At 44.3% G+C, this 13,043-nt stretch overlaps 1 protein-coding gene across 1 annotated transcript; it reads left to right on the plus strand.

The window, feature by feature from the left end:
* Nucleotides 1-2,009: 2,009 nt before the first annotated feature.
* Nucleotides 2,010-11,980, plus strand: TMEM260 (transmembrane protein 260; the record flags this gene model as incomplete). Its single annotated transcript, XM_009704661.1, has 11 exons — nucleotides 2,010-2,189; nucleotides 4,630-4,670; nucleotides 5,034-5,117; nucleotides 5,489-5,606; nucleotides 5,786-5,958; nucleotides 7,102-7,273; nucleotides 8,262-8,410; nucleotides 9,288-9,464; nucleotides 10,029-10,082; nucleotides 10,504-10,594; nucleotides 11,671-11,980. Coding segments are annotated over 11 exons (1,512 nt in total), but the record flags the coding sequence as incomplete, so codon positions are not given.
* Between the last annotated feature and the right edge of the window lie 1,063 nt (nucleotides 11,981-13,043).

The raw sequence follows: 13,043 nt of genomic DNA on the forward strand, positions 1-13,043 counted from the left end.
CAGATAAATATCTGCTGGTGAGGAGTCACAGGCATGTGCAGTCTGTGTGCGCTGCTTCTCCTGGCTGATGGCACTGGCTTTCTCATGCCATCAGCTCATCGGGAGAAGAGTTTCTATGTTGGTTCCCTGGTAGTAACAAACAAAAGCCATGTCCACTCATTGCAGAGCATCCTGCGACAGCTGTTGATAGTTGAAGGTGCAGCCAGAATAAGCAGCATGGCAAGAAGGGTGCAAGGGGCTTGTCTCTAGGGGGAGGTCCTCTTCAGCATCGCCTTGGGATGTGCCGGGCTTGGTGGCCTTCAGCTCTGGTGCAGCCAGGACTTGAGAGTCCTAGAAGAGATCGGCTGTCAGGTGAAGAGCACCTGGCTTACACCAGCTGGAGAAGACCAAAGGAAGGCTGACCTTCAGCGAAACAGCAAGCCTCTGATCCAGTCAAATGTGTCCCTTTCATCTCCTACCAGAGATCCCATTCTCAAGATGTCCCTCCTTTTACGCCTGTTTATTAAACTTGCTCATTGTGTAGGTGAAAACACATTTTTGCGTGCCTGACTTATGAAGGTGATACGCATCCATCTGGATGAGGCTCCTGGGTGACGATCAGGGGCCCTGCAATGCTCTTTTCTTCTGTAGGTGGTCTTCTGTGAGTCAGTGCATCAGACTGGATGCAGACGTGTTGTAGAAACTACTTTGCCCTGAAAATGGCTGCACATCTCAACGACACAGATGCTCTGATCCCTTTGCAAGTGGCCCTGAGCAGCCTCTACCTACTCTAGCCCCTTCTCTCTTTTGCCCCTGTGAAGGTGACAGTTGGGCAGGTTTCTGCTGGGCCAGCCCTACCTGTATTTTTCCACCCACGACCTGATAAATCAGGTGTGGTTCTGGGTAATGGCACAGGGTATAACTAAGCCTGGAGTGAAGCATGTGAGCTGCAAGAGGTAAGATGCAACTCAGACAAGCTTGATCCAAAATCTGTTCAGGGTCTCCAGCAAACCCTTTTCTGACTATATATTTCCTTTAACACAATGAAGACTCGCTTTTGCAATATATTTGTGTTCTTTAAACAGAGCTTTTTGGTTTTTAACTGGGGAGGTCCAGAGAGACCTCTCTGATTTCTAGCAAGGATGATCCTGTGCCAGTATTCCTGGGAAATACTTTAGACAGCCCAGCAATGCCTGCTGCAGAAAACCACCTCCTAAGAAGGATAATTGATGGAAAACAGTACCTTTTTAAGTAAAAAAGAGCAGGCTTTCTTCTGAAGGAACTCCGGCCGCCACCATTACCAAGCTACTTTTTCTGCTCTGTAGATCATCACTCTGAATGGTGCCTCTTCCCCATAACCCCAACTGCCGAAGAAGTGCTTTGATTGACAGGGCAGTGGTTAACGATAAAGCAAGCGTGCAATATTCTAGGGTGGGATTTTCCAAAGCCCTTAAAGGAGTTAGGCATAGAAGTCCCTTTGAAAGTCTTGTCTTCCTGACCCCTCAGGCAGTCTTGAAAATCCCACCCCAAAAGTTGGCCTATCTAATTTAGCCAGTGTAATCACGATAAAGTAAATGGCAAAACTGACTCCTGATGATGGTGATGATGTGTGTAGTTGTACTAGAGCAGCATATTTTTTTTATTTTTTTTTTGCCAGATGGAATACCAGCCAACTCTTAATCGCTGCAAAGTGGGTTATCTCAGCCTTGCAGTGCTTCAGCCATCTATGCATGTCATGCCATGATTTAAATGTGAAAGATGCAATGAGTATGATACTCATGAGTCCTAGCTAATATTATTTGCTTCACTTAAATTTCACCCTGCCATGCAAAGGAGATCAGTTTGATGCAGTTTCCTAGTAATCCACAAAATCGTAAGGTTTAACATAGCATTTTGTAGGGACTTACTATAAATTGAGAGATCAGCTCTGTGTAAATATATTTGATGTTTTTTCTTTATCTGTTCTTGAAGTTCCAGCGTGATTAAACTAAAATAAACATTGTTATGCAATATGACATATTTTGGTGCAGGAATTGTCCCTAGGCCATTTGCTGAAGTTGGGTTTATGCTTCTTGGCTGGTTTGCTGCCTTATCTCTATCTGCCGGCTTCGTCCTACCTCAATCGAGCCCGTTGGACATGGGGAGACCAGACGACTTTTCAAGGATTTTTGACCCACTTTCTCAGGGAAGAATATGGGACATTCAGTCTGGTAAATAAGGGTCATTTTCTAAATTACTTTCTTTCAACTTAGGCAATAGCAGAACCTTTCTATTTGTGACGATTAATGGCTTGTAGGGGAAGAAATTGGAAATATTTTCTTTTTTAAAAATTTCTTTCTGATTTTGACCTTCTGATCTGTCAGATTTTCTAGGAATGGATCACGTGGCTGGGAAAGCAAAGAATTCTTTTTGCCTTTACGGGGTGAGCCATATTATTTACTGGGAGCTGTACAGGTGTCTCATATTTCTAAAAATCCAAAGAGCAAACTGTGCTAGAGGGAGACAGTAACATAATTTTGTGTTTTTCCTGTTTTAAGACAAGTAATTTTCTTATTTTTGTATTTTAAACTCAGCTATTTAAAGAAGTTGCAAGCAGTTTTCATTGCTGTACCTTTAAAAAAGATTCCTCTTAATTTACTTCTTACTAAAATTGAATTTAAATGAATGGTAAGTTTGAGGGGTCCTGGAAGCCTCTGATTTGATTTATTGACAGGTTTGTGCTCTTGCCAAGGGAGGGAAGTATTGCACGGTTGCTTGCAGGGTGTAGGGTTTGCATCTGCCTCCTCCAGCCCTGACTTAGATGTTTGGCTCTGGCCACCCAAGGAAAGCAAGCACCCAACACCCCTTCTGTCCTTCCTGCTTCAGAGATTTCAGTGCAGAGGGCTGGGAAATTGCACCACTGGGAGAAAAAAAAAAAGAGAAAAAGGTACGGTTTACATATTGTGTCACTCCTTGAGGTCCTGAAGCCCCGTATCCTCAGAAACGAAGTTCCCGCATCCAACCAATGTGATGCAGCGAGCACCGTTGCCGTTCCATTACAGCCTTCTTGGAGAGCTGGGTGGCTGTAGGATGTGAGGCAAGAGACTTTATAATTCCTGCTTCTGCCACTTAATCTTTCCAAAACTCCTGCAGATGTAAGATCCACCTTCTGAAGGACTTCTGAGATTTTCCCTGTTGTCCTATTCCCAGCTGTCTCCTGAGAATGAGACTCCATTGGGCAGAGCAATACCAAGGCATGCAAATCCCTTAACTTGTTTCTCCATCAAATGTGATGAATTCAAGTTGATGTTCAGGAGCTTAGGGCTGAACTGCGTGTAATCCAATGCCACAAATCACATTTACGATGAACTTGTCTGAAGCAGGAGCAATAAATGCAGCAAAATCCAAGCGTTTGGTCCTGACGCCAGTTGGGCTAATGCCAGAGCTCTGCCTGGGTGGACAGACAGCCCTTGCATCCCACAGCTCTGTTTTAAGGGCAGGCAGGGTTAAAAAAAAAAAAAACGGAGAAAAGACTCAAGAGAGGGTTCCACCTATAAGCCAAGGATCAGAAATGTCATCTCCTGCAAGGGATGTGTTAGGGGCCAGAAGCTATCAGCTGCCAGCAAGGTGGGACTTTGCAAGAAACAGAGAGGTAGCAGTGGTGCTTCAGGAGTTGTGGGCTGGCTCTCCATCCTCTAGCACTTTTATTTTTTAATTAAATCTTGAATGCAATTAACTATTCTATTTTTATTGAGATTAAATATTCCTTCCAGACACCCTGGATCTGTTTACCTTATCTTTTATCTGGTAGCCATCACTTTTCCAACAAGCACCTATGAAAGTAATTCCTCACCTCCACTGAGCATGTCTTCTTTCCCAGACTTGTGCCATGGATTGCGAGTCTCTGCAATAAAAATTCTCATGTATCTCATATAAATCTCATACAGCTCTGCCTCTGTCAGGGCAGAGGGGATGGGGGGGAGTCTGGTAAGCAAGCAGGAATTGAGGCCCACCTGCCTGTCTCAGGCTGTGGGGAAATGTCCCAGAAAATAATTGCACCATGTAGATATAGGACAAGAGGAAACGGCCTCAGGTTGTGCCAGGGAAGGTTTAGATTGGATATTAGGAAAAATTTCTTCACCGAAAGGGTTGTGAAGCATTGGAACAGGCTGCCCAGGGAAGTGAGTCCCCATCCCTGAAGGTATTTAAAAGACCTGTAGACGTGGTGCGTAGGGACATGATTCAGTGGTGGTCTTGACCATGCTAGGTTAACAGTTGGGCTGGATGATCTTAAAGGTCTTTTCCAACTTAAATGATTCTATGATTCGATGATACAGCAGAGATCATAGCTAGACCATATGATGTGCTCAAGTCACAGGGTAATGGGTTGGTAGCACCTTGAAGAAATGCTTATCCAGGTGGTAAGCCCTGCACAGTGGCATAACGTAAAACAAGAACATGGGAGAAAATTTTGCAATGAAGGTTTGAGTAGAGTTTGCTGTCTTTTTGTTGTTTAAACAATTCCTGTTCCCTGTGACCACCTGAAGCGGTTTTGAGGAGCCCAGTGTGCTGAGGGCTCTGCAAACAGAAAACAAAAAGACTTTTCCTTGCCCCAGTGATTCAGCAATCAGTGTGTGGGTTTCTCACAGGTTTTCTTTCTTTTTAATCCAGGCCAAGGCTGAGACAGGGTCCAGTATGAGAGAGATGCTGGTGTGAGTAAAATCTTGACTGTGCCTTTTAGTGGAGAGAAACCTGTTGCTGCTGCTGTCATTTTGGCCAAAGCGGGTCTTATCCTGCCTTTCCTTGGCTTGGTCCAGAGCTGGGGTCCGGCACAGGGAAAGCATGCATGTCTGTTTGTTTTCACCATTGAAGGAAAAATGCTGGATCCCCCTCCCCAGTGATTTTTCATTCAAAATCCTTACATGTAAACTGAGCTTGTTCCCATTTCTGGTAGACTTAATCACAGCAGAATGGGAATATGTTATGTTGTGCTTATTCCCTGCTTCTCTTGATGCTTAAATTGAGTGCAAGGGGCGATTTGAGGATGACGCATCCATGCACTAATTTCTCTGCAGTTTTCAGCTGGCGCAGATGAAGTCAGAGCTCTCCCTTCCCGTCCTTGCCCTGGCACTCGTGGCCTGCGTGAGCACAGCACTGCCGTAAGTTGGAGGAGAATATTTGCTCCGATACGCGCTTTCTTACTGCCTTTGCGGGCAGCTTGCTTTGCCTTCTGCTTGCTGGTGCAAAAATTTCAGCAGTTGGCTGTGGTCATCTATTAATTGAGAGCAAAATATCCCTGCTTCTGGTGACCCTGTGGCTTTGTAGATGGCAGGCTTAAAAATCTTGAAATCCTGATGGTTTTGTGCTTTGAAAACAGAAGTTTCATAAATTGCAAAGGTAAAGAAAGGCTCATTGGCTCCTTGTATTAAATGCATTTCAATATGCAGAGAGAGAGTGGTTTTCAAGCACATATAACTTTTGTCTCCTTTTTTCATCATACCATTAGAGTGCTACTTTTTTTTTTTTCTAGGACAAAGCAGCAGAAATCACCTGTGATCAGGCTCTTCGCTGGAATGCTCTGTCTTTACTCCCTTTTCTTTGCTTGGCGAGCAAATTTGGATATTACAAAACCTCTGTTTCTGGGCGTGGTAAGTTGCACTCCAAAAATTGCTCTTGACGTGTTAGTTTTTGGAAGAAGCCTTAAAATCACCTAATCAGGAGCAGGTGGTTGTCTTAAAGCTGCATAAGGTGCAAAAATACAGCTATTTATTCTGTTTCCTTATAGCTGGGGAAACAGAAGTAGGGTCTCGGGGATTTTGTTTCCTAGGTGGAGCGATTCTGGCTGCAGAGCAGTGCCGTGGTGGCTGTGCTGGCAGGGCTGGGGCTGGCCGCGCTCACCTCGGTTGGAAGCTCCGTGCTGGAGGGCAGCCGGATGCTGCCATGGCTGGAGTGGCTTTCCGCTCTTGCTCTTGTTGCTTCTCAAGTTTCAGCAAATTACAGGTAACAAATCCCCCAGGCATGCGTCTTGGTGCAGCCTCGTGGGGCTGTGAGGTGCTGTGGGGTTGGGGTGCTGCTGTAAACCCCCCACCCCTGCTCTTGGGGTTTCTGATCCTTGTCTTGAAGTGGGAAAGGCGTTTTTCACATCCCACCTAAGCTTGCATGGTCATAACCTGCAGGACTCCCTTGTTTGAACCTCCAGATCACCAAGTGCCAACTCCAGGCTGTAAATGGGCGTGTCATGTAGGTTGAAGGAAGAAAACTGTAGATATGTAAACTTCTAATGAAACAAGCTTATGAATCTGTACTTTATTTCCTAAGGAGGTTTGCAGAATTCATTTGACCTGAACAGTCACCTTCTTCCCTTGCTTTGCTTCAGGTTTCCTTGTGCCTTGGGGTTTTTCTTATTTTTTTTTCCTTTTTGAAGAGTTAGATCTGTAGTGTGGGGCTTCCTTATCCCATAAGCATGCTGAAGACTCTGCAGTGGCTTGGATAGGAATCAGCGTAGTAGTAGGGATACTCAAGTAGAGGTTGACCAACAAAGTGTAGACTTCATACTCAAGAATCCTTCCTTCATATACATCAGGCTGGTCCATAGCTGAGCCAGTCATTGCTCATGTTCTGAGCCATGTCATGGAGTGTCCTCTTCTTGAGTCCATACCTGGAGTGTGTGCACACACAACTATGTAATGAAAAGAATCTAATCTCAGGTAACGTAAATCTACTTCTGCCTGATGCTACAAAAAATTGACTTTTTAGTACTTAATTAAAAGCATTAAAAGGATGGGGAAGATTACAGATACTTTACAGAACCATCGTTGTACTGGCACTTTGAGCACCAACTAGTAAGTCTTGTGGTTTAGCCCAAGAAAAAATCAGAATTAGGGTGAAGGCACGCAATGAGTGTGTATTTTGACAAAACTGTAGTGGCTCAAGTCTCTTGTGCTGGTTTCTGGGGGACTGCAGTCTAGATGCTTCATTTTTGTATCTTGGTTTCTCTGCAAATGGAGATGGTGCTTTTCAGCAAGATCTGACTAGGGTGAACTTCATCCCTGTGGATGCCTACTGCATAAAATTGTTCAGAAGATGCACAAAGCCATGCAAATATCTGGTTTTAAGATACTGTTTTTCATCTGTTCTCTTAAGCGCTTGTGATCAGAGCAACAACTATGTTGTTGATAAGTTTGCAAGGAATCTGCTGTCCTCTATGCCAATGGGTGCAGTGATCTTGCTAAGAGGAGACTTACCCGGGAATGCTCTTCGTTATGTCCATTATTGCGAAGGGATGAGGCCAGATATCACCTTAGTGGACCAAGAGGTAGGTTCAGAAAGTAATATTAAAAGGGGCACAGGCAGATTTAAAAACAGAAAGCAAAAGTTCAGTTGTTCCTTTCTCTCCTTGAGGGGGTCTCTTTGTTCAAATAAAACTCGTGATGCAGAAATAAATAAAATTGGGGGTTTTTTTGAAAGGTTTTAGGTAGCTCTGGGATAGAGCATGGTGTGCAAGTCCCATTCAAGCCCAAAAAACCAACAGGGAGGCAGTAGCGGGTAGAGAGAAGGGGAAGCCCAAGTCCTTCATCATGGCAGATCTCCAGATGTGGCACAGGGCTAATGTTTGCCTTGCTGAGGAAGCTTTGTCCCTGCTGTTTTCTGTGGTTGCCCTGAAATACAGATGTTGGGGCAGCAGAAGGCTTCTGGGAGCAGTGTGAAGGGCAGCAGGTCAGCAGTTGCCCCGTGGGCAATGTGGCTTTGGGGTTTCTTCCCAAGGGCTTTACCATGCTGAGGCTTATTCCCTGCAACCCCTCTGTTACCTTGGTCCCCCAAGAGTGGTTTTGCAGACTTCTGCCTCTAGTTTTTACACTGAAATGGAGGTGCTGTGTGTCCCTGGGTGGTGTTTGCACAAAATTTTCCTGAGAAATGGGAGAAGAAACACCCCCCCCCTTACAGAAGGAGACACCCACACTTCCACTGCCACATCAGTCCTTGCACTTGGCTTTGCAACAAGAGTTTGTGACTTGGGAAACCCAAAACCCAACGCTTCATATTTAACCAAACCAAAGCCCTGCTGTGTCTCTTACCAGCAGTAGCTATTTTGTGTTTCCTTAAAGCTTTGCCTGCTCAGTGGTGGGGACCACATACCTCTGATCAGAACCCACTGGTGACCTGGTCTGGGGCCATTGCTGAAATGGGAGGTGACTTTACTGAGTAAATAGAGTCATTACTCTTGCAGAAACCGTTTCTTCTGGATGTAAAATGGCTGAAAACTTTGTTTCTTGTTTTAATTATGATAATATTTTTGGTGATAGATGATGACTTATGAATGGTATTTACCCAAGCTGGCAAAGCATTTACCTGGCGTTTATTTTCCTGGGAACCGGTGGAATCCTGTGGAAGGAGTATTACCCGATGGGACACTCACTTTTAATCTCCATCGTTTCCTCAAAGTAAATAAACAGTAAGCATTTCTTTCATATGTAACAGCTTTCCTAAAATCTTCGACCTTTTCTTTCTTGAAATTGTTTATGGAACAGCTTGGTACTGCATCCAAAAGACCAATTTTCTCCACTGACTTCCTCCCCGGTGGCGAGATTATTTTTGCAATTAAAGCAAATATCTAGGCAGAAGTAACTCCATCCGGATATAATGTTGCTTGTTGTTTTGAGGTTGGTTTGGTTTTTAGGAAGGAAAAATAAGAAGGTGATCGGCAGAGAGTATTTACTGATTATTTTTTTTGTCAGTGGTGATACAATTCATCACAAAAAAAGGAACATTCCTGTGTACTCAAAATTATGATGGTTGGAGAGCGAATTGCTGCTGCTTCTCCTTCGTGAACGTTGTGGCCAACTGATTAGCATAGAATGAATGTATTCCAGGAATAATCATCATATAAAAATAGCTTAGTAAGAGTGGAGAAAGGATTAGATACTCACATGAATAAGAATAGCATCTGCATTTAGACTAGCCAGGGTGAGCCTTGTGAGTGTGGGGAGGCAGAAGAGCATTGCCATCGGGAAGAAATGGGCTTCTCCTACAGCTTCTGGCATGTTTGTGAGGTCCAACATAGGGGAAAGGATGTGTCTCCTGTGCTGGCTGCACAAGATGTGCGATGCCAGATGGGGTATTCGCTTGCAGCCAGAGAGCTGTTTTGCAGATTGACCCAAAGACATGCCCTTTCTGATGGGACATGGTCTGGATGGGTATCCGTGCTGTGGAAACTGTGCTGGTTAAGACCTGTCTGCTGCACTGGTGTGGTGTGTGTGGTTTGCTCAAGCACGCGGGGTGGCCCACGGTCTCACATGGCTTAACAATTGCGCGCTCTGTTTTTTTGGCAGTAAGGAAGTCTTTGTCTGCATAGGCCTTCATGAAGGTGACTCGACGTGGAGAAGGAGCTATTCGCTTTGGCCATGGGGTACGTGTGAAAAGTTGGTTCCTTCTGATGTTGTGTTTGACCCAGGAGAGTGGATTCATCTTACAAGAAATCTCTATAACTGGACTGAAGACTACGGCAGGTACGAGGCAGAGGCGATTCTGCTCTTTTCTGCTCATCATTCTTCTGCCAGCAGCATAACCACATCCATTGCAGTGTTAGAGAAATTAAACGTGAGCCGTAATCATAATGTTTTGTGTTCTGGAACATATAATAAATCCACATGTGGTATTTTTATTAGTGTTAAAAATAGAGAGGACATTTCTAGTCAAATATCAGGTCCAATTCCAATCTTAAAACTTGATCAAGAGCCAAAAAACACTGAGGACTTGGGACATCCAAAGCTTTAAATGTCATAGACTGAACTGTGATGGATACTAAAAAGCATCACTCACTTTGAGGATAGCTAGGATGCTGTGAAACACCTGGTATACCAGAGCGTCCTTCTAGGACGAGAGAGGAATAAAGTTTTATGAAAGACTGAGGATGAGCTAAATTCCCTTGCTGTCAGAGCCATAGGCTTCATGACGGATTTTCTTCTTCCTGGGAAGTCTGTAGCTGCCTGGGTTAGAAGGGTTGATTGCCTGGTGGGTGAAGCACAGTGACGTGGATCTGATGGCTGAATTTTATTCTCATTCCCCTTTAGTTTCAAGCCCTCTTCCTGGGAAGCTGTCGCCAACGAGGAGATGTGGCAAGCCAGGTGATGCTCCTTTGCTCCCTTCCAACAGCTGGTGGGCAATGCCAGCTCACTGGTGTGGAAATACACACCAAAGCAGGCAGCTTGATGGTGCATGGCCTTATTGGATCTAAACATGCCGAGCTTTAGAAGGAAAAGGTTGGCAGAATGAGATGAAGCGTGCATGGCCTCCAGCAAATCCTTCAGGAAAGCGGTCTTTTTGTTCACCGAAAGGTTCTGCTCAACATATATTGAAGGAGCAGAGGGTAGTTGGGACATAGGGTGAGAAAATAAGTTATGGAGAGAAATTTGTATCACTGACGACTGAAATGGAGATGTTGGTGTACTGTCCCACGCACAGACGTGTTGAAGATGTGTATAACCATGTGATGTGAGCTGGTTATGTTATGCAGTTATTATACGGAAGTTTTTCTTGTTTTCCTAGGATGAAAACAGCTTTCTTTATATTTGACCTTGCAGAAGCTGCCAGCGTGACTGCAGAAATGAAATCACAACTTTACACATTTGCATACACAGTAAGTCATGAATGGTCCCTGCAGTCTCCATCCTGGTTTGTTTGTTGGTTTTTTTTTTCCTTTTTTTTGTAATTTCTGGACTCCATAAAAATACGGTGTTTCCATATAGATCCTGTAATCTGCATTCTCCTTGTTCATCCAAACCGGGAGCACAGCAGATTCAAAGAGATTTGTTCAGGGATTTTATCCATTCCTACTTGCCCCCTCGGTCACAGAGGATGCCAAAAGCCAACGAGTCAACACCCTGCTTTTGCTATAATTATGTTGTCTGTGCTGGGCTCCAAACCCATGCCAAGAGATTGCTTGTCCTGAAGTCCCCTCTATACACTTGTCCCCTCTGTCATTACACAGTCATGCGTCTGAGCCAGCAAGTGTAAAATCCAACAGTCTTCTGACTGCAAATTAATTCTGCTGCATTTCACACCAAAGAATAACACCCAGAAGCTGGTGTAGGTATCTCTGGAAATACTGTGGACTGCCTGAGATGCCGACAGATGCACAAAACAATCGGTGTGTGTCAGCAGAGAGGAGGAGTGTTTCATACCCCAGCAAAGAGTCAACAAATAATTTCCTTTCAACTCTTGCCTGTTTTGCTGTGATTTTTCGCTGTTCTGCAAAGTTCTCAGGCGCATGCCTGCTGTTAAGCTTATGAATATTCCCACTCAAGTCAACAGACTGCTTAAGTCCTGTGCAAGACATCCTGATCTCCTGAAATATTGAGTAAATGTCTTTCCAGGCATGGCAGTTAAATCTCTTTTTTTCCCCAGCCTGGTGTAACACCTCTCTGGGGGAAGCGCATAATGTGCAGTGGGGTTATCACGATCATCTGTAATGTTTCTAAACAAACAGCTGCCGTAGGAAGGAAACGTTTCAGCCCCCCTTGGATTTCTGATTCACACTATTGCACATCACACGGCAGTCACGGAGTGAGTTACAGAAATGCTTCAACTCTGGACTTGGACATCTAACTAAATAGCATCTGTTCCTTTATGGGCAGTTTTGGAGCATTGTTAAGAGTTGTTGGTCCCCTTCGTTCAATTAATTTGTCCCCCTTTTGTTTTTTGTCCCTTTAACAGTCGTACAAAGAAATTGTCAACTCTCATCCAAATCACCCAGTGAACTGGCACAAAAACTACGCCATCGCCTGCGAGAGGATGTTGCGTCTCCATCGGGTGGATGTGGATCCTGAAGCGTTGCTCTCCGAAACTGTGAAACATTTCCTTCTGTACACTGAGAAAGCAGAGGACGATCCTCAGCGGCAGAATATTCTGCAGGCTGTGAAGCATCTGAAGAAAGAGCTGCAGGGGCTGAGGAAAATGAAAAAAGATCTGAGGCGGGGAGCTGGGTAGCACCCGGTCCTCCACCAGGCTGAAGGGCTGAAATTTTGACTTAAAATTTTGACTTAAAAATCAAGACTTAAAATCCGAATTAGTCCTTGACAACATGACAGTGGCTTTAAAAGACAACAGAAACGGCAACAGAGAGGAAATCAAGTGTGATTGCCCTCGCAGGAACGTACTGTTGTTTGGTCTTTGATCGCCGTTGCCAAATGAACTATTTGTGTTGTTTTGTGTGTGGGGAAAAAAGCTCATCACTAAATAAAATAATGGATTTCAAAAAGGAGAGTTTTCTTTTAAAAGAAACCTGTGAATCTGTTGTACTGTGAAGATCTTTTAATTTTTTTTTATGAATGCAGCATCCTTTATAGATGCACAGAATGTATTTAGCTTTTAAATGTTTCTTCTGTTACTGAACCAAGAGGTTTTCTACAGCCATTTTTCTTTAGTTGTGCTGTGTCTGTGTGTTTTTATGGTCTCAGGGCAGCATGGTTAGGTAGGTTTCCATCAGGACAAGCATGTGGGATTGTGCCCTTCACAGGAGCCTGATCGTTTGCTGTTTTGGATGTGCTGTCTCCTGGCTGTGCATGTGCCCAGGGATGCTGCCAACATGATGTTTCCTGGCATGGGATGGTGGGTAGAGACCAACCCAGCTCGCTCTTTCTTCTTTTGCTTTGCAGGGATGAATATTTTCATTACACTGGGATTTTATGTTGGGATAGACTTTATTGCTTTAGTTTTCCAATAGCGAGCAAGCAACTTCTGTATTTTCCCTTGCAGAGCACCGTGACTCTGTGCGAACCCGTAACGCTCGTCTGCTCTGCCACGTCCTTGCAGGTGCTGGGGATGCCGGAACTGCAATTGTAGAGATGTCAGGGGCTTTAACCAAAAGAATAGAGTGTGAATCCATCCTGCTTTTCAATCATCTACCGCAAAAGCCAAGCAACTTGGTTAACGAGAGCTCAGCTACTTGTTTTCCAAAAAAAGATGTAAAATAGCATGTTTGTCAAAATGTTGTAAATTAACATGTACTTCGAATGCTTAAAACAGACCCAAAACTCTGGTATTGTTACTGGAAAGTTGTGTTCATCTAAATCATCATCTAAATTTTC

The sequence above is a fragment of the Cariama cristata genome, unplaced genomic scaffold (assembly GCF_000690535.1).
Source record: "Cariama cristata isolate BGI_N322 unplaced genomic scaffold, ASM69053v1 scaffold2277, whole genome shotgun sequence".
NCBI classification, from domain to species: domain Eukaryota; kingdom Metazoa; phylum Chordata; class Aves; order Cariamiformes; family Cariamidae; genus Cariama; species Cariama cristata.